The sequence below is a fragment of the Acanthaster planci genome, linkage group LG02 (genome assembly GCF_054643075.1).
Source record: "Acanthaster planci isolate LZ-2023a linkage group LG02, COTS_SCS, whole genome shotgun sequence".
Taxonomy (NCBI): Eukaryota; Metazoa; Echinodermata; class Asteroidea; order Valvatida; family Acanthasteridae; genus Acanthaster; species Acanthaster planci.
Window position 1 is genome coordinate 30,197,243 of NC_141778.1, and position 21,287 is coordinate 30,218,529.

At 41.4% G+C, this 21,287-nt stretch overlaps 1 protein-coding gene across 1 annotated transcript; it reads left to right on the top strand.

Moving 5' to 3' along the window:
* The first annotated feature begins 13 nt into the window (after nucleotides 1-13).
* abcd4 (ATP binding cassette subfamily D member 4) lies at nucleotides 14-20,553 on the top strand. The gene is made up of 14 exons (XM_022231167.2): nucleotides 14-232; nucleotides 1,589-1,707; nucleotides 2,701-2,828; nucleotides 3,547-3,689; nucleotides 4,149-4,265; nucleotides 5,912-6,037; nucleotides 6,605-6,750; nucleotides 7,734-7,855; nucleotides 8,540-8,631; nucleotides 11,228-11,520; nucleotides 13,080-13,282; nucleotides 14,319-14,427; nucleotides 16,570-16,677; nucleotides 17,126-20,553. The coding sequence occupies exons 1-14, from the start codon at nucleotides 192-194 to the stop codon at nucleotides 17,311-17,313; spliced, it is 1,935 nt and encodes a 644-aa protein (XP_022086859.2). The 5' UTR covers nucleotides 14-191; the 3' UTR covers nucleotides 17,314-20,553.
* Nucleotides 20,554-21,287: the final 734 nt, after the last annotated feature.

The following is a 21,287-nucleotide window of genomic DNA, read 5'->3' on the forward strand; positions in this document are numbered from 1 at the left end:
ATTAATTAACAGGGTTCAGTACGAGCTTCAGCCCTGCAGCATGTGCGGGTAGTTCGAGGTTAAGCCTTTCGTGATACCGCTTGCTTTTTACCTCTTGCTCCACCTGAGCACCGGCACCACCCACGGTCTGCACTGCCAATTTGATGTGTCAAGTCTACTTTTATCGTTGGTGAAGCAGTTCATAAAGCACCATGGCGATATTGTGGAGAGTTCAAGATAGCAAGGCAAAGAAGTAAGTGTAGTGTAGCGTGTAGGCCTAGCCTACTAACTATGTAGGCGTAGGCCTTGTATTATACTCACACAGTCACACTGACCTATAGTAGTGTACTGTAAAGCAAGTCATGTTGTTAGTCATTTTCCTAGTTTTGGACGTAGGGCCTATGCTAGCCCAGGTTGGATGTCGTCTACATTGCATTGCAGCTGACGTCCAGGGTATTCCTCCCACAATGCGAAATTTTTTCAATGGTTTCTCCCATTTTTATCTGGGGAAGACAGTTCAAATGTCACTCACAAGTGCCTTTTATCCCAAATTCCATAAATGCTTTGTTGAAATTACTAAATCGCCAGGTAAAAATGTGAGAAAAATTTCGCATTGTAGGAGGACTTTATACCCTGGAAGTCAGTCCTAGTGTAAATGAAGACAATGTCCAACGTGGGCTAGGCCTATGCATGACCGTGATGCATGCTGAATTTAAAAAATTATTCAGTTCGATTGCAGCTCAAATAATAATTAAATTCCAGTGGCATGTGGTCAATAGTACACTTTGTGTGCAGGAGATTCTACCTGGTACAATATTGTTTTCCAAATTGAAATTTTCACAAGGACATGTACATGTAGTATTGATAACAGTGACAATGACACTTTTCCTAGTTTTGGATCGGTTTAACCAGTTCCGGATCATTTGGAAATTTCTTTGTGCACTTAAAGTAATCAAGAGAAAGATCCATTTGTCAACCAGAACTATTGCAACAAGCTGATTTTCTGATGCAGAATTTCTTAATTTAAAACTGTAATTAATAGGCTATAAGAATTCCAGTGAATTAAAAAAGAGAATTTACGTAAGTTTTGGCTCAACTGTTTCAGGATGCACAGTGATCTACCATTCATATCCCCTGCCCTGCACGGCACAGTTGACAAAGCCATTATTTATGCATGTAGGTTACATGCCTGAAATTGAGTTTGCCACACCCGTACTCACATGAGCTTTCTGAAACGAGGAAAATAAATGTTCAGCTTTTGGCAACTTTGCAAAAACTGGCGAGTCATTTTGTTGCGACAGACATTGGATACATTAGATTTTATGACATGAATGTGAAAACAGTACCTGGAACCACACAGTGAGTGATGCTCTGCTCTGTTAATTTTTGTCTATTGGTTGGCTCCCTGTAATATTTAAATCAGACCGGTTGAGTCAGAAATCGAGCTGAAATTCCTTTCCTGAAAATTTCCTGAAATGAAATTTGTACAGGAAGCTTATACATGTATCTCACCTTTTTGAAAAAGCACTTGTCCGAAAATATGATATCTGAAAACAATATGAGAAAGATGGCTTTTCTTTTCAAGTGATCGTGATCTTGATGTTCACAGGTACAGAGTTGACCTGCTGTTCATCAAACGGCTGGCTGGGATCTTCAGAATCTTCTTCCCATCGCTGAGATCGGCTCACCTGGCCCTGTTTCTCCTGCTGCTGCTGGTGTCTGTCGGGGGTAGGACTTGGACTGAGTTTGCTCAGCTCTTGATGCTCCCCCATGTACAATTCTGCCAACTTTTTAGCTGTTGGCTTGTCCCCGAATTTCATGAATTAAGGAAGTGGATTTGTTCTGCTTTAAATATTTCCTCCAGTCTTTTATCCCAGTAGTCCCTGATAATGCCTGTTTTTTATCACCATTAGTGTTTGGTATTTCTTGTAAAGAACAAATGTATTTCACCTGTTTTTGTATAAAACCGCTCTTACAATAATCTCATTCGACATACGTGTTACAATCCCCATTTTTGCAATAACTTGTCACCGATATCTATTATGCCAGAAGTTTTCTCTCTTTCTGACTGCCTAGTTGCAAGCTTGCACAGAAGATTTTGTAAGTCAGCATACATTGTATATTTGTATGCTGACTTTTTACTTACATACTTTGTACATGTACACAAATTTTTTTTTTCCTCTCAGGCTGTGTCTGAATCACTTGGCTATGGCTTGCAATTACACAATTCTATGGGAACTGGCTGCGACCACAACTATAGACTCATACATAATTTCTAGCTGCAGCAAAGTAATTGGGACACAGCCTTAGAAACAGAGTTCTGGATTTGTACAGTTTGGGATTTGAAACGTGAGCAATTGGCCGGGGGCTGGGCTGCTACAGAAAAATTAATGTTCAATATGCCTGTCTGAAATTAAAAACCCATCCAGTCTAGCACCTTAGTTTCTGTTTGATTTTGATGGACTTGGGACTGAGCCCTGACACCATTGAATTACATGGGACATGATTGGTTCTGTAGAATTACTCATTGTGGTATCTTGGATTTTTTTTTCTACGAATAAAACAATTACTGAGGGAGTTAAGATTCAGACTTTGATGTTTGATTTCAAACACATTCTTCAGCTCCAGTAACAATGGCAACAACTCTCTCATGAAATGTAAATATTTTATGACGTGTTGCATACAAGCCACATGAACAGCCTTGTTTTGTTGCTTTCTCAGCCGAAGTTGCCATCTACTACGTCGGGCTGATCCCGAGTGAGTACAACAAAGTTCTACCAGTTAAGAACTTAGGGGGCTTCATTGAGACAACATGGAAGTCCATGCTCTACATCTGTCTCATTGCACTGGTAAGGCAGAAAGTTCACAAATTATCGGAGAGTTCTGGTCAGGTAACTTTTGTCGCAAGGAAGAGTGCTGTCCTGCTGAGTAGGATCGCGCCGAAAAGTTACGGTTGGTCGGGAAACTGAAACCAGAAGTATTTTTTTGAGCGTTATCAATTTTTCTGACCTTAACTGACCACAGCTAGCTATACTGGGCATTGCAGGAGTCCTTGAAAGCATTTGATACGAAGTCTACACAAAGTCATGTGCAAACTGCACCTTCTTCTGATTGGAAAAAGTTTTCTCTCGTTCACCGCGCACGTGTGGAGGTCAGAAAGTGAGCAAAAGTGGCAAGTTTGCCAAACGTAAGCCACCCAAATGGTTAGCAAATTTTTCTGCCACGCGTGCTTTAAGCATAGTAAGCAAGATCGTTTTGCTACATGTAACTGTTAAATAGCTTTATGAAATTGTGCCCTGATTTGACTGACACACTTCATTCCAGAACTGATTCATGTGTGTATAGCACAGAGGGGTCCCGTTCATTGTTGCATCCATCGCTGAAGGTTGAGGACTCAGGTAGGCCCCCACAACCCCTCAGTGATTCCTGTCATGTACTAAGCTTGTGCACCCTATGCCGTACAGATCTGATCCATTCCCCGATCCCATCCGATGTCAGCATCCAGTAGAAAGTAGCCTTTTCTGAACACTTGGCTTGGAGACGTTGCTCGTTTTTCTGACGTTGCAGATTTTGAGTGCTCGAACCTACATCAGCAAGATGCTGTACATCCACTGGCGGGAGGCCTTGTCTCTGTTCATCCACAAACTGTACTTCAAAAACTTCCATTTCTACCAGCTCAACGTGCTGAAGATAGACAACATTGATAATCCGTAAGGTCATTTTCCTGTTTGGAAATCTTCGCTTCTGAAGTGTGATGCATTCCTGAAAAAGCCTGCTCTGTGTTCCTCATCGCTTTTTTTTTTTGACAGAATTCCACATCCAAAAGTTGAACAGCCGAGTTCATGAGCACACACTTCATTGAAGTTGCGCACGGATTTTAACGTTTTTAACACCTTTAACCCTAACCCCCCAAGGGTTGCTGGCCCTAACCTTCCCCATTCACACAAAGTTGCCAAACCCAATGCAAAAGCCAGTAGTTATGGGCCTGCCAGACCTATCCCCACAGAATTAAACACTTTACTACTGTTAGGGTTAATTGGTTCAGAAAAGTGACATTTCTGTCATAAATTCTCGATGCCACGTTCTATTGTGAATCATACCTATTTATTTTCTCTTAGGGGGGATTTTCAAGATTTTGTCATTTACAAGTTACTTTTGTGTTCTTCCAGGGACCAACGTATCACTCAAGATGTTGAGAGGTTGTGTAACCAGTTTAGTAGCATCGTTCCTCTACTGATCGTTTCGCCGTTCACCATCACGTTCTACAGCTACAGTGCCTGGGCTGCGTAAGTTCCCCCCTCCCCCCGCCATTCCCCTCCGCCCCACCATCCAGTCCTTAGTCCATTGCCTTGGCTTGAATCAGATTTCAGGGATGTGATTTTGCAGGTTTTTTTCTGGATGTCAAGATTTTTGCCCCCCCCCCAAAAAAAATTTGTGAATTGTAAAGGCTTAGTCATTCAGGTTAACAACTTGTTCAGCACCTTGCCCGTTGTCATAACAATAGAGCAAAATAAATACCTTGTTAGATATTAGAAGTTCTGGAAAGTCATGTTTTGTTGCCGTCATTGCTGCAAAGCCCAGATATCCCAGTATCCCAGTTATCAAGCTAAAAATACATGCAATTGTTATTCGGATTATCTGATGAGTTTCTGGTTCTGTGGACTTTTCTGCTGACAATGAAACATAGTCCAAGCAAAGGTGTATTACAGGTAAAACCTGACCTATACTTGCCAAAGACACCTAAAGAGAAAAGAGAGAGATTCTGTCTATTAAATGTAATAGAGTCTGAGTGTGGCTGATACGTGATTTTATTTGAACTTGTCTGAAGATGATCTACGTATATTGACTTAGATGAATGATTAACCATTATCAGTCAAAATGAGGGGTGATTGTCCGACAAACTGCATTAAAATTAGAATTTCTTGCAACATGAGTAGGCGAATTTAACTGGGTTAAGTGTTTACTAAACTTCACTAAAACTGCGCAATATGGATAAAGGCATCCCCCCCTAAAAAAATTATCTATTCATTGTGAAGTTTTCAAACAACAACAATGCATACCTGATAGTCACGAGTTAAAAAGTCAATTTAATACCCAGTTATCTTGTAAGCAAATTTTCAACTTTGCAGAAGTTCATGTTCAGGCAAAGTTCGATGCATGCTATTATCAGATATGATAACATCGTGTTTTTAAAGGGAAAAAAAATTCAACTTTTTTTAATCTCTTCTGTCAATGGTGGTTTACTCGCTGCTGGATGTGGTTACACAAACAAATAAACTCATAAAGCCAACATTGTATTTGTTTCAACAGGTGGGATTGGTAGATGAGGGGAAATATGAGAAACATCCGCCAATGGGCTTTGTTGCAATGCTTATGAACCAGATGGCCTCCCTGCCTGAAAAACGGGGCAGGGGGGAGGCATTTTAATTTATTTCTGAAGATCCTTGGGGTAGACGGGGCCACGTATGTGTGACGCCCGTAGGTATTATCCTATTACTCAGTTAATGAGTTGATGCATCGATTATTGGTTTATGTCTTTCTATTTCTGACAAGCCGCTTTGTAGAAATACATGTAGAGGCATCCTTTGAGAAGGTGGAATTGGTTCCAAGGTTAAAATAAAAAACCTAACATTCTCAAAAACAGTGGACTCAATACAAAGGAAGGTTGTAATTGAAATAAGATGACGTGAATCGCAAAGATGCACTAATTGTAAAAATTGTAAATGAAAAAATCTTCAAGATGGACCTTCTAGCTTCTTCATTATTGTTGCATAAAATTAGCAGACAAAAGTGTATATCTGCATCGGAGCTTGGCACCATGGGCAGTGATGGCCATCCCGTCTCTTTGTTAAATATGCCAATGAGGGCGCTCAACGTTGTCAATAGTACAGTTGGCCATTAATTCACATCTCTTTCTGTCCATTGCTTACAGCACAGGGTACATAGGACCCATCAGCATCTATCTGTACTTCATTGTCGGGACAATCATCAACACCTTCCTGATGGCTCCTGTGGTCGAGCGGACGTACAGACAAGAGAAGCTGGAGGGCGCGTACAGGTAAGCATAGAGACATCATTGGTGAGGTCAGTCTGCAAGGATCTGTTTGGAATCAAGCTAGTTCTGCACAACACTCACAAAATTGTGTCTCATTGTTTTAGTGGAACCACCCTGAGCCCTCCAAAATTCTTTAACCCCTTCTTTTGGCCGCGACTGCTGGGCTGTGGTATGCCCTGAATGGAGGGCTTTGTCCAGCAGCAGGCCCCATTGAACCAGCAGCTGCATGGTGAATAGACTGTATGTGTGGTATGCACTAATCATCACACAACGGTGCCGTAGTTGCAGTCCTCCGTAGCGAAGTGGTTAATGGACAGAAAACCAATGGCTCAGTCTTTGCATCTTTGCAGTTCATTTGCGTAACTTGTGACTTGAATTCAGACTGGAGGTGTAAGACTTCTGTTAACCTTGTGATTTTCTCAAGGGGCCTCATCTACAAGACAAGAACTGGTGTGATAACTCAACAATTGTGGCCAGTGTGACTGTGCTCATTTCAACTCCCTGAGGCCCATTTAACTCTTGATCATTATCCCTCGGATCAATATCTGTTCGGTCTGCTCCTTCGGCTAGGTTCAAGCATGTGCAGATCCGCTCCAACGCGGAGGCAGCGGCCTTCTACGTGGCCAGTCACGTCGAGAGGGAGAAGACCAACAAGAAGTTGAAACGTCTCATCGACACGCAGTCCAACCTCATCAACTTTGACTTCTGGCTCCAGGGTAGGGTCGCTCGCTCTTTGACCCTCTTGCAATTTTGCAGTTGGTCAGTTGTAGGGAGCTTTCAGTAGTGCATCAGCATACATTGAAGGCACTCGTAGTACAGTGGAACGTCGCTGTACCGAACACCGCTATACCAAACATTTGGCTGTACCGAACATCATCCTTGGCTCCCAATATTTTGTGCACAAAACCTACTAAACATTATGGAGTTGCAAATCAACTGAGATTCGGCATAGCATGCATCAGAGATGGATCCGGAGCGGTAGCTTCACGACTTCTGGGATAAACTAAATATCAATTTTGTAACTCAAGATTTAATAAAAAAAAATAATTTACCTATACATTTCCAGAAACCTCAAATGTGAATGCAATGGCAAAACATCACGAAAACAGGGAATCATGGCATCACAAGAGGGTGCACTTCAGTTAGACAAGAGAGGGCGCTATTCAACATGGCAACGAAACATTCGACAGTTAATTTTGCTATAGCGAACGACCGCTGTACCCAACTTTTAGCGTGGACCCCGTCGTGTTTGTTATAGCGGCGCTCCACTGTACGTATGCAGTTGTAGTGCTTGGCATACTACTGGTATATGGCACCAAGGAGCCAGAAACTAACACGGAGAACAGGACACAAGTCGAGTTGATTTCAAGGCAAGAATTAGACTGGGGCCTTGTCAGAACGCTTGGGTTGGCCACTCGTGCCATCATGCCCGAGTGACTTTATTCAATAGACACCATGTGTATTTACCACGCTATGTGAAACTAAGCGGTTTTGTACTAACATTTGTTTATCATGACCACTTAGAATGCTTGGCTATCATCTGTGTGCATATTTGCTTGAGGGCGCCATATAGCCCAGCACAATGAACATAATGTCTCATTCCCAAATCACACTGGCCAATGTCAACCCTTTACATGTTGCCAAATTCTGAAAGTTTTGAAAACAGTGATCAGTATTTTGTTCTGGTTCTCCTCGACAGTGTCGATGAACTTGTTTGATTACATCGGTAGCATCCTCAGCTACGTGGCCATAGCTGTGCCGATATTTGCCGGGGCCTACGATAAACTGGATTCCGACGAGCTCTATAGCCTTATCAGCAAGGTAAGAGGCCAACATGAGGAATCCAGACTAGCCTGAATGTCGAGAGTTGACACCAGGACATGTTATCGCCAAGTCAGGCTATCACCAACAGCTTTCCAGAGTGATTGTCATCTGTCACCATGCACCAGTATATTTACAACTGGCTGTTATTACGGTGGCGCTGTTCAGCGTGGCATTCATTAAACACTAGATGGTGCTCTTGACACATTCACTGACGTTTCCGCAATGTCGGTAAGCAGTCACAAAAAAAGGGCACTTGTCAGAAAATATCGGGGACGAAGAGGAAAATGTCCTCTCTTCATGCCATGCGCTATGCCACCGAGGTTTTGATCAGCAGTGTATTGTGTTCGTATGGGCTGTCATGTGCAGAGTGTGAAATGCTTGGTGTATGCATTACTTAGTAAATTCAATAGACACTGCATGTAACAGTGGATTTCGGTCAGAATCTGGACTTTTATTTTGTCTCCTTCATTTGAGCAAATTGAACAACTCGAGCAAATGATACAAGGTTTGGAGGTGTCCAAAATCCAACCTTAATTTCACCTTCTGCATGAAATTGTTTTCGTGAGGTGTAGCCAAGTTTTTTTTTACAGGACTTGTTTTTTGGTTTCATATTTTGCACAAAGCTCATCAAGTGGTTATTGTGAAATGTACACCTATTTTGTTTTCTCCTCTCTATCACAGAACTCCTTCGTTTGTATGTACCTGATCCACTGCTTCTCCCAGTTGATTGATTTGAGTAATAAAGTCACAGAGATAGCAGGCTACTCTCACAGGTAAGTATCTGTTGTTTTTTTTTTAGCAAATGGTTTGCTTTAAGGAGGGCAACTCAAAAGTGGCCCTGGCAACTTGTGACCCAGTTTTGGTGGTCGGGTGACATATGTTGTTCTATCCCAAGTATCCCAGGAACTAAGTATTTTCATTTAAAGATGTAGATGGTGTTGTAGCCCATTTCAGTAACAGGTGTGAAATTAATGTCGTTATGAACTGTCGGTTACAGTTAAAATATAATCGGCCAAACCTGTCTCATGTTGAAACTTTTTATATCCATGTCTTTCCATGGACATTCTCTTCTTTGAAAGATACGAGCTGATGAGCATTTATTTGAAATTGCTCTTATATACGTAGAAACACTAGGTTCTAACATGCCTACCAGCTGTACTGATTTAATCAGAACCATTCCTCTATTTCAAGAACCATTCCAGTTTGTGACTTTTCAAAGACCTAAGCCAGAACATTCTGATGTTTGGAGGAAAGCCAAAAATTTGATAACGATCATGCCCGCTGTATGCTGGACACTGTGACTTTTGCCCAACAAACATGCAGATCCCAGGCCTTGGTGATCTTGAAGAACGGTGAAGCACTAATGAACTTTTGCCTGACAAACATGTAGATCCCAGGCCTTGGTGATCTTGAAGAACGGGGAAGCACTAATGAACTTTTGCCCGACAAACATGTAGATCCCAGGCCTTGGTGATCTTGAAGAACGGTGAAGCACTAATGAACTTTTGCCCGACAACATGCAGATCCCAGGCCTTGGTGATCTTGAAGAACGGTGAAATGCAGATCCCAGGCCTTGGTGATCTTGAAGAACGGTGAAGCACTAATGAACTTTTGCCTGACAAACATGCAGATCCCAGGCCTTGGTGATCTTGAAGAACGGTGAAGCACTAATGAACTTTTGCCTGACAAACATGCAGATCCCAGGCCTTGGTGATCTTGAAGAACGGTGAAATGCAGATCCCAGGCCTTGGTGATCTTGAAGAACGGTGAAGCACTAATGAACTTTTGCCCGACAAAATTGCAGATCCCAGGCCTTGGTGATCTTGAAGAACGGTGAAGCACTATGAACTTTTGCCCGACAAACATGCAGATCCCAGGCCTTGGTGATCTTGAAGAACGGTGAAGCACTAATGAACTTTTGCCCGACAAATATGCAGATCCCAGGCCTTGGTGATCTTGAAGAACGGTGAAGCACTAATGAACTTTTGCCTGACAAACATGCAGATCCCAGGCCTTGGTGATCTTGAAAAAGGGTGAAGCACTAATGAACTTTTGCCCGACAACATGCAGATCCCAGGCCTTGGTGATCTTGAAGAACGGTGAAGCACTAATGAACTTTTGCCCGGCAAACATGCAGATCCCAGGCCTTGGTGATCTTGAAGAACGGTGAAGCACTAATGAACTTTTGCCCGACAACATGCAGATCCCAGGCCTTGGTGATCTTGAAGAACGGTGAAGCACTAATGAGCTTTTGCCCGACAAACATGCAGATCCCAGGCCTTGGTGATCTTGAAGAACGGTGAAGCACTAATGAACTTTTGCCCGGCAAAAATGCAGATCCCAGGCCTTGGTGATCTTGAAGAACGGGGAAGCACTAATGAACTTTTGCCCGACAACATGCAGATCCCAGGCCTTGGTGATCTTGAAGAACGGTGAAGCACTAATGAACTTTTGCCCGGCAAATATGCAGATCCCAGGCCTTGGTGATCTTGAAGAACGGGGAAGCACTAATGAACTTTTGCCCGACAAACATGCAGATCCCAGGCCTTGGTGATCTTGAAGAACGGTGAAGCATTAACGAACTGCAGTACATGTACTCTGTGGGATAGAGTGTGAAATCATTGCAGCAGAGGGACAATGACTCAGTGATGCATGCCTCGATGCACTCACCCAGTGGCTGCTGTGCATATTCCAATGGCACCATCACTCTGGTGCAGCTGCTTGTCCAGTCCCTAAAAAACCCTTTGGGATCTATGTCTGTTTTGCTGTCTGGTTCCTGACTGTGTTTATTAATCAGTCAATGATCAGGAGTGAATCGGTGTTGTAAACAAATATCATTAATGAGTGACATGACACAGCATTTGTGTTCTGTTTTCCAAGTGTTCGGTTTTAGTAGGTATGGACTGTGTCTTAGAGGTAATCAGTTTTGCTGAGCACTGAAAATCTTTGCTTAACACAAAACAGGTTACCAACCAAAAAGTCACTTTATATATTGCTAGTGATTGGTGCTTTGCTTGTTTTTGCTCAGCAACTGACTTTGCTGAGAAAGAGTTTCTCCTAAACCTGCTCTTTGAAATCAGGTCACTAAAGAAGGAATGACCATGTTTATCGAAATGCACCATTTTCACCATATGAAAGGTGTTTATATATTCCTTGTATGTGACTGTTTCTTTGGATATTTGTTTGCTGAGTCAGAATTGTTTGGGAAATAGTCAGCAGGAAGAGCTTGATTTCAAGACGTAAAGGAGAGAACATTTAAGCCAAAAATTTAAAATGAATCTGAAAATGTATTGTGCATTCATGCATCAAAGTTTTGAGCATGGTTATTTTTTCACTTGCAGTTGAAAAAAATGTTAAACTTGATTTCAGAATTGGTGAATTAATAGAATCACTAAAAATGCTGTCAGACGGTGACACTCAGCAACATCAAGACAGAGATAGGTCAGGAGCCGGCGGCTTGATCACTAGGATCAAGTACAGGTCAGTCCAGGTGCCAGACCGCCAAGGCTTGCTTGGCGACACCAAGGAAAGGACTTGGCACGAGCTGCAAGACTCGGGGGATGAGAGCGGCAGTGAGGTGTCGACCCCGGGTGACCGCGTGGCCTACAAGCTGGACCAGGTGTCGGTGGCCACGCCCGATGGCAAAGAAGTCCTCATCAAAGGTGAGGAGGTCGGATGCTGGGGCTCTCTGGTTGGGGATCCGTTCTCACTTCAAACCTAGGCCCAATTTCATGGTGCTGCTTACCGCTGAATTCCGCGCTTACGATCTCCATTCTGCGCCAACTGTGTAAGCAGAAAAATTCCGTGCTAACCCTTTAAGCACATTATCCTCAGTTACGGGATATATGCATGCGCACGAGCCAAAATTCCTCGCTAACCCGTGAAATACGTTCGCCGTAAGCACAGAATTTGCTGCTACAGTAAGCGCTGATTTTTTGCTTGCGGTAAGCAGCACCTTGAAATTGGGCCCTCATCTCCACGTTGTGCGGTCGTAACGGTTAGTCCTATCTGTCAGAGAAAAGTCTGAAAATGACTTCTGGAGCCATGACTACCGCTGCAATCGGCATGTGTCTTGTGTATTTGCCACAGGAGAAGGCCTAGTCTCAGCTCTAGATGTAGTTCTGACTGGGCCAAAGACTTAAACAATACAATGCATAAATATCAAACCATGCTAGAAATTAGCTAATCTTAAACGCGTTGACACAGGAGCATAATGAGTTAAAATAAAAGTAAAAATTTTGTGTCACCATTAAAATCTTTCCTTTAGGACATTTCTGTGTAAAAGTGGAAATTTGTTCTCTCTGTTACCTCATTATCACAGGTACTTTTTGAACAGGGAAGGTTATCAGTATTCAGGAAATCACAAGTAGTACAGTTACCTTTAATTCCACTTCTCTTCAGCTTCTCTTAGTTTTTGAATTAAGATTAATAATGAGGTTGATAGCAGTGTGACTAAGCTTCCAATTTCGTCTGGAGTTGCCCTTTAACCACTTGCTGCTTTGAAAAAATGGTTTGAAAAAGCCAGTGCACACATACGGGACATTTTCAAGATTTTCAGTTTTCAAAATTCTTCAAAAATTCATCATTTCAATTAATGGACATTTACACCCACATGAATGACTGTCTGGTGGCTACTCTAATCTGACAGACAAAATACCTGAGCATTTCATCCAGGCCTGCAGCCTTGTAAAAAGAACCCAGATTGTGCGGTGTTATGTAATTGTCTTTAGTTCTCGAACCTTGCATAGTGCGCTGCTGACCTCTTTTCAATAGGGGCCAGATTAGCGTGCAGCGGTGCTGTGTGGCTCATCGCTGCGGTGGTGGAGGGCTTTTGTCTCCGGTGGTAATCCGCTTGCACTGAATGCCCCAAACCTTGGTATACTGTTTCAAAGCAAGGCTGGATTATCACCACTATTGAGATTGAAAAAATGTTGGTAATGCCCAGTAGCCTGGTCTTTTGTTACGAGTATGGTCTTTTGTTACAAGGCCCAGTTCCCTTTGTCGGATTTCGGAGACCCCGGCCATGCATATAAAGAGTACATGTCCGGTACCAGAAACCCCGGCAGCAAGAGGTTGATCATCTACATTTTTCAAAATGCCAATGCACTTTGTGAAATTTCAAAGACTGATAACCCGTGAAAACTCAAATTTCAGATACAAAAGTTACTAGTTCTGCTTGAGACACTTCTCATGGTCTGAATCTCCGCACTCCCACCCGCAGACCTCTCTCTTGAGATCCGAGTGGGCTACAACCTCCTGATCTCGGGACCGACTGGCAGCGGCAAGACGTCCATCCTGCGAGTCCTGCGCGGCCTCTTCCGGACGTTTGCCGGCACCGTGGCGGTGGATAAGGGCCTGACGCCCGACGACGTCATGTTTGTTCCCCAGAAGCCATTCCAAACAGACGGAACACTCAAAGAACAGGTAAAGCAAAATAGGGAATTTGTTTTGTTTCACCGAATGGATCCACTTCAAAACACCATGTTTTACCACTTACAACCTCTGCACGCAAGTGTTCCCCCACACTAGTGATAAAGATAGACTTTGGCCCAACCCAGAAATCCTTTTGGAGTAGACTTCTCTCTGCTGAAAAAAGTGTAGATTGAATTTTTTTTATTGGTCCCAACAGCATGTGCACACATGAATATGTGTATAGTTCCCACAACTACAGAACAAGTACGTGTGTGCACACTTTGGTGTAAGTCGGTACCATGCATGTGGAGTGTCATTTTGAGGTATCACATTCTCAAAAGGCGGGCAAAGTCTGAGTCTGGAATTCGAGTCTAAAAGTATGTAAAATATCAATTAGATGCAAGATTCCTCATATTCCTCCCTTGCCCCTTGAACTATTGATGTATAGAACCATGAAAGAAAATGCCGTATCGTAGTGGATGTCTGTACATATGTACGAAGTTTCAACAAGATTAGTCACGGCACAGCCCAGTTCTTAGGCGTTCCTCAATCCAGATTCGGACTAGAGAAGGTCGAAAGCAAAATTACTGCTTAAATATGAACATCATACATAGATTAAGTGGTGCAAAAACCAACCACTTGGGATAGAATTTTATGCCATCAGCCATGTGGGCTTTCAACAATTGGAACTTTTAATGTATAAAATATGAATGGATAAATATATATTGTTTAAGAAGTACACGCAGTTTATATACCATTGGCTCTGTGAGTTTATGAAACAGGTGTTTTAATTCATGTGTATATAGTTTTTTTAAGTGTAATTGTATGTATACTTTTGAATTGAATAATTTCATGGGAGTCCAACATTGCAAACATCCTATGATTTTTTAAATTTAATAATTGGCTGAATAAATCAATTCCATCTCATATAAAACAGTTAAGTGCATTTCTGAATGTGAGAAAGAAACCCTGCTCGTGTCCTGCAAAAACCATCAAATTACGTAACAGCAGAAGTTTCCAATCAGTCATAAATCTTTGTGTTTTGCAGGTAATCTATCCCCAGAGGATCTCAACTTTGGAGAATCCTTTTGACGTCGATAGGAAAATTATGGAGATACTGGATCGTGTGGGATTACTGCATCTCTATGAGAGGATAGGTGAGTTGTTGCCATTTATCTGCCAACAAACTGATCCTGGGAAATTGGTACAGATACGGATTTCTTTTTTTGGGGGGGGGATGTTGACCCTGAATTTCAGCTTTTTTTTACACCTGGTCTGTACAAAAGTAAGCTTTTTGCTAGCTGTTTTTAGCTTTAACTTTAAGTGGCCATGCACGCCCCTGGTTATTGAAGAATGAGTCCGAGTTATTCTACTCATAGTAGCTGTAACTGGTTCCAGTTGTCACAAGTTGCTTCCTATCTTCACATAAAGATCCAAACCAGGGTCATTTATTTTTTATTTACAAAAAAAATAATTAAAAATCAAACAATTTTGATTTAAATCAGATTTTTTAAATTTTTATAAAAATGTGAGACAAGTTAGCTCGAAGGTCCATTCTAAAGCAAGCAAATTAGCTCTACGTGTAATAGTTTTATTCACTTGTTTTGTGGCAAAATTAAACAAATTTGGATTTGAATTAAGAAATTTAAATCAAGTAATTGGATTAAATTCACAAACCACCATGTTGTAGCCTTGGTGGTATGCATGCAGTATAACACCTATTGGTACATGTACCTGCAGAGATAAGTACTCTGTACATGCAGCAAAGATAAAGTGCATACCAGAATTTAAACCGAACTCTACGTTTTGACAAAACTAGAGTTCACAAGAATTTGTTAACAGGGCACTTATTCATGCATACACATACACACTTATCCAATGACTAATTAGTGAGAAACGTGCCGTGAATAACATGTTCATGGATTTATTTTATATGTATATGTAGGTACAAAATGCTGGTATTTTACCTTCGTCTGTGTGCAAAAAGCAGTCTCAATTCGTTTGTGATCCAGCTCCGCAGAACAATGACTTAGGCTTGATTAAAAATCACTTTAAGGGAATTTAGTGGTTTTAGTTATACTGCATAATGACTAACGTTTCTAATCCCAGTAAATTGCATGTTTATCTTATATGGTAGATGTACACTGTACATTCATACTTTACCATGTCAAACTCTGAAATGGGCAATTCAAATGAAGTAAAATTAATTCATGATGATAAATCCTTCGCATCAAATTCATTCACTGGATCCAAAAAGCTTATTCAAATCAAACAAGTGGATTGAATTGAACAATAAAATCCTGCCAGCCCAGACTGTGTGTATCCATTCATACTTCATTAACCACTTCATGCCGGGGCATTTTTCAATGTTGATGATGCTGGGCCGGCATAATTATCATTTTTTCCGTTTTCAAAATTCTTCAAAAATTCTTCATTTCATTTAACGGATGTTTATAGCTGCACGAAGTAATCTTTAGGCACTACTCTAGGTTGATAGGTGACCGTCATTGATGCCCGAGTATTTCAGCCAGGCCTGCAGCCTTGTAAAAAGAGCTCAGATTGTGCAGTGTTATGTAATTGTCTTTAGTTCTCGAACCTGGCTCAGTGCGCTGCTGACCTCTTTTCAATAGGGGCCAGATTTGCGTGCAGTGGTGCTGTTGTGGCTCATCGCTGCGATGGTGGAGCGCTTTTTTCCCCGGTGGTAATCCGCTCACTATAAATGCCCCAAACCCTGAAATACAGTTTCAAAACAAGGCTGGATTATCACCACTTTTGAGAGTGAAAATTGTTGCCAATGCCCAGCAGCCGGGTCTTTTGTTCGAAGTACGGTCTTTTGTTACAGGGCCCTGTTTCCTTTGTCCGAGTTCGGAGACCCCGGCCTGGCACATAAAGCATATGTCTCTGATTCCGGAGTCCCCGGCAGGAAGTGTTTAATACTAGTAGGAACTGGAAGGCTCACAGAGTGGTGATTTGTTCTACAAAACCTGCAAACATTTCCAATCTGCAAAAATGAATTTAAACTTTGAAACATTTCTGCCTCTTTTTCCCCCAAATTAAATATGTTGATTTAAATCAATGATTAAAAAAACCCCATTTGATTTAAATTGTAATCAGCCAATCCTGATCCAAACGGCTTCCAAATCCTTTAGTTACAGAGTTTCCATTCTCATCTCATCTGTCTACATCAGTCACACTCTGAGCATTTATATCTCAGCTTTTTTTTGTTCCCGTTGGGGTGTTTCACTAGGTAGTTTTGTCTGCTACCTTTGATCAGTGTCTCCTGCCTTTTTGACTTCCAGGCAGCCTGGATAAGGATGTTGACTGGGACTGGAGCGACGTCCTGACTCCGGGCGAGATGCAGTGCCTGTCCTTTGCCAGGCTGTTCTACACCAAGCCCTCTTTTGCCTGTGAGTATTCCTCATTCTGCTCCCTTATCCTGAGGCAAGCGCGACCCCTTCTTACGAGCTAACTCCCACACTGCTTGGTTTTACAAATCTATTATGTGCGTGTCCCGTTGTCGCCTTTTTTTAGTCTAAAATTCTCAGATTTTTATTTTTTGTCAATTTAATAACCAATCAATCAATTGTTTGTTGGATGCTTTGACTGAAGTCTGTCTCTGTATTAAATAATAACAAGTGTATTCACATAGCAGCAAATTAGCAGAGGATACAAGACACTTACAAAGAGAGACGGACAAAAGAAAGAAGACGCGAGGGTGTCAATCAGCCTGTGATCTTGGGAAAAGATATTCTTGATCTATCAATATTTATGAATCAAAATTAAAAATTTCTCAGATGTGAAATGCAAACAACCCCCCCCCCATTTGCATGACACGTATTTGCTTTGGCATTCTAGTCTTGGATGAAGCCACCAGCGCCCTCACCCTTCAGCAGCAGACCAGGTTCTACACCCACTGCAAGTCCCTGGGAATCACGCTGATCAGCGTCGGCCACCGGGAGAGCCTGAAGCATTTCCACGACGCCCAGCTGGTCCTGCTAGGCGATGGGTGCTGGTCCCTCAAAGACATAGTCGAAGAGGGATAATCAAATGAAATGGCACGGCCGTCTCGTGACAGTGATTTAGTTAAGTCCTTCACAAGTCATTCAGTCTTAAGCCAAGTCACAGGCTATTCAAAAATGAACTTTGATAAAATAATTCCATTCATCCTGTTACTTGTGACCGCATTTGTGACTGGACCTTTGAAAGGAGATTTGATGGGCTAGAGTACAACACTGTCTTGTTTAATTTGTTATCAACCTACTGTGTATGGTTGTGCTTTGAAAGGTGCCATTACGTTTATACGCACAGAGCAATGACCAGATTCTGCCCAGTATTGAATGTTTATTTGCGTGTACACAGATATTGAAGGGGCTAGAGTAATCGTCATGAGTAACCTTTGATTAAGAAAAAATTCTGAATTGAAAATTCTTAAATTTCCTCATTATTGATATTGTCTCAATGACATCTTCCCAACAACTTAGTAATGGTTCTACCTTCCTCCCTTCCAAAGGGGAAAGGTCATTAAAAAAAGCGAGACTTGCTCATACACCTTGGGTTTGTCGGTCCCTTTTTTTATTAAAAAAAAGGGAAAAACAATGCAAAACTTGTCATAAATTCACAGAAAATGTTCAGCCTGCTTCCTCTGTCTTCCAAACAGCCCCAGGAATTGCACAAGATTGTTGTCTCGTTATTTCAACACTACAGCCACCATTTCAAGACTGTGGTAATGTTGATTGTGACATTTCAGAGACTGTGAAAGTGTTGATTACAGCAATTTGACACTCACTAATTAGACATTGGTTACATGACAAAATGACCAATTTTCGACAATGTGACATTCTCAGTGTAGCTATTGTGACATCCATGATTGCAACATTGTGACAATCACAGTTTCAACATAATGACAGTGATGATTGCAACACTGCAAAGTACCAAAGATTTTTCACTCCACACAGAAAAATGAGCAAAACTGAAGCTATCAGATACCAAAAAACTACAGAAAACAATTTATTAGTTGTATTCAAATGCATCAGCGTCAAGAACTTAAATCAAACCTTAACTCTAAGTAAACTTCATTTCTTTTGTGTGATAATCACTCATTGGAAAGAAACGTTCAAATAGAAGTAATTATTACAAATAATGTTGTGAAGCAAAGAGCTTTTATCTGAGCAATCTTTGAGTGCCTTTTGTAAATGCATTATCAAACGTTTAACCCATGCAGCAATGGATGCAAAACAGATTGCTAAATGTCCCATTACCTGTAACGGGTGCTTTAAGCCAAAAGGGTTTGTTAATATATAGTTGATGATAAATGATGTGTGTGACCTAACTCTGTGGCATTTCTTGCGGTATTTTCTAGTTTTTAGTGAAGTATTTTGGGTTTGTTGTCAAGTCTGCATTCTTGACCATTAAAAATGGTGAAGCTATTATGTTTGAAGATGCCACCTTTCAAATTGGCATGGTAAATGCTGGTCTTGTTTCAAAGGAAATGGGCCATTATGCAAATAATGACTGTTTTATGAGTACAATTGTAAGTATGATTTCATGTGGTGACATATGAAATGTTCCGTTCTATGGGACATTTAGCACAGCTGCTGCGCCGCACTGTCGCCACACTCATTTCAATTACTTTGGCACGGCAGTAGCAGGACATATAGCCTAGGCCTAAATCACCCTGCCAAGACAGTATCATGACCCATGTGAATTTACTTGAAGGCTGTAGTGCTAGGCGCAAGGGAATATTGAGTAGGCTGTTAGAATGTGAGTGTTGTTTGAAAAGATGCCTTGATCCCCTTTTGCTTGAAATGTGACAATTTGTAAGTTTTTTTAAATGCTGGCATATTGAATCTAACAACACATTGAATTTGGCGTGAGAAAAAAGGGAAATCTTGTTAAAGTTGCAGCTCCGTGGAGAAGAGATTTGACACACCAAAACCTGTAGTTTTCTAAAGTCTGCATGTTTTCAGCAACAATGGGCCGAACTGGCCTTCTAAATCTACTGCCCAACTGAATCCTGTGCCCAAGATAAACTAAATGCAAATTCCAGTTGTTACATGAGATGTCAGACTTGGTTGGTCACTGAGACCACTGTCAAATGGAACGATGGGGAAACTTAGGATGAAATAAAAATCCTTTTATTTAGATATTACATACTGATATTTTTATTTTGCTTTTTAAAGCAAGCAACATCAGTCACTTTAGAATTACTTGATAAAATAATGTCAGCTCAACTGTGTAGTGCTATGCAGCTTAATTGTAATATGTTTTAAAACAGCCCACCAGATTAAAAGAAAAGTGGTTGTGTTTTAAATACATTATATAGATATTATAATTCTACCTTTGGTTACAATTTCAAATATAGTCCCAGTATAACTGAAAGTTATATCAGATAGGCCTACCATAATGAATGCCTCAATATCGCCTATAGATACCTGAGTGTCTGAACATGGTGAGAGCTAAAGCTGTTTATACGTCTGTTGAATGTGTCTGAAAATATGTGAATAATTTGTGTTCATATTGTGAACGAAAAAAAAATCGAGAGCAGTACTGTGGATGATGTTATCAAACTACATGTACTTTGTAAAATGGTTTCAGTCGATCAGCTGCTAAGGCTGTTGTTACAGAAACCCAAGTGTATTAGAGAGCAAACTGATTTTGATACTTGTAGTTCAGCGAAATTAAATTTCCAATTTACCAAGTTTTGTACTAAAAATGCCCAGATGAGAAATAGGTAAACCACGTCAACTGAGTTTCACATGTAGCAAGAGTGACAAAGGGCGCACAACATGAATACACTCGGACGCTTAGCGTTTCATCCGCGTAAAATACATTGAATTGTACTGATGAATGAATTTCTTGGCTTTTCAACACACCTTAATCCCCGTCCATCCCACCCCCACAAACCCCATCGATCGCCACTCCCTAAAAGTTGAACGCCCCTTATATTTTATATTGCAGAGCAGTTTTTCATTGCCGAACGAAAATTTGTAATGTTTAGATCATGTTGGAAATCTGGTTGTTAAATAACCCACTGTTGGAAAGTCTTGAGAAGCAATTTATTTCTAACACGAATGATGTCGTTGCTCCTATCTGTGAAAGTCTGCTAGAGCCGTGAGGTATTTTGAAAAATATTGTATTACGTTTCCAAAGTTCGCTTTTATGAGATCGACACTGCAGGCCCGTAAGTAGGGTTCGGGGGTTCGACCGAAACCCCCGCTCGCTTCCGAGTTCCGCTCGTTGTTTTGTTTTGCTTTTCAATAAATATATAATTTTAATATACCGTATTTTTCGGAATATAAGCCTCAGTTTATATATTGATTCTCTCGCCGAAAATGTCTCTGCGGTTTATAATGAACTGCAGGCGGTTTATACGGCAACAATTAAAGAATAAAATCAGTCACTAAACGCCGTGCCGTGCCTGCAGCGCAGCCGAACCCGGACCGCCCCGATTCGTCCTTCTTGCTAATGACCAGCGCGTATTTTTTTCTTTGGAGGATAAGGGGTAATTATAGACCTTTTCACTAATGAGTCATAATTATGCACGCATGCGCACAAACAGCCTAGGCGGCAAGAAGCGTGAGCAGCCTGCCATTGAAAATGTACGGGGCGCGACTTTGATGATCATTTTCTCTCACGTTCTCTGGCTTTGTTCCTTTTTTCTTCTGAAAATCCCGTTAAATCGTTTTTGCTATTAGTTTCTAACCTTCGGCTTGTTAGTTCTAAGTATAACGCTCGTCTAACAGAGCTACCATGCAAGTCAGCTAGAAAAGCAATTTTGTTATAAGTTTGTGTATGCCTACCATGATAATTACCCCCCCCCCCACCTTCCTACGAAACGCATGCGCAGCGGTTTAGTCACGTCCATTTTAATTACCCCTAACCCTTCTAGGAAAAAAATACGCGACCAGCGCCTACGTCTGGCTGCTAGGTGACAAGAGCAAAGAATACAACGCATTGTGTGCCATTGCATTTGCCGTAAATCAGGGCGGCCGAAGGCGCACATTCTGAAGGAATAGAG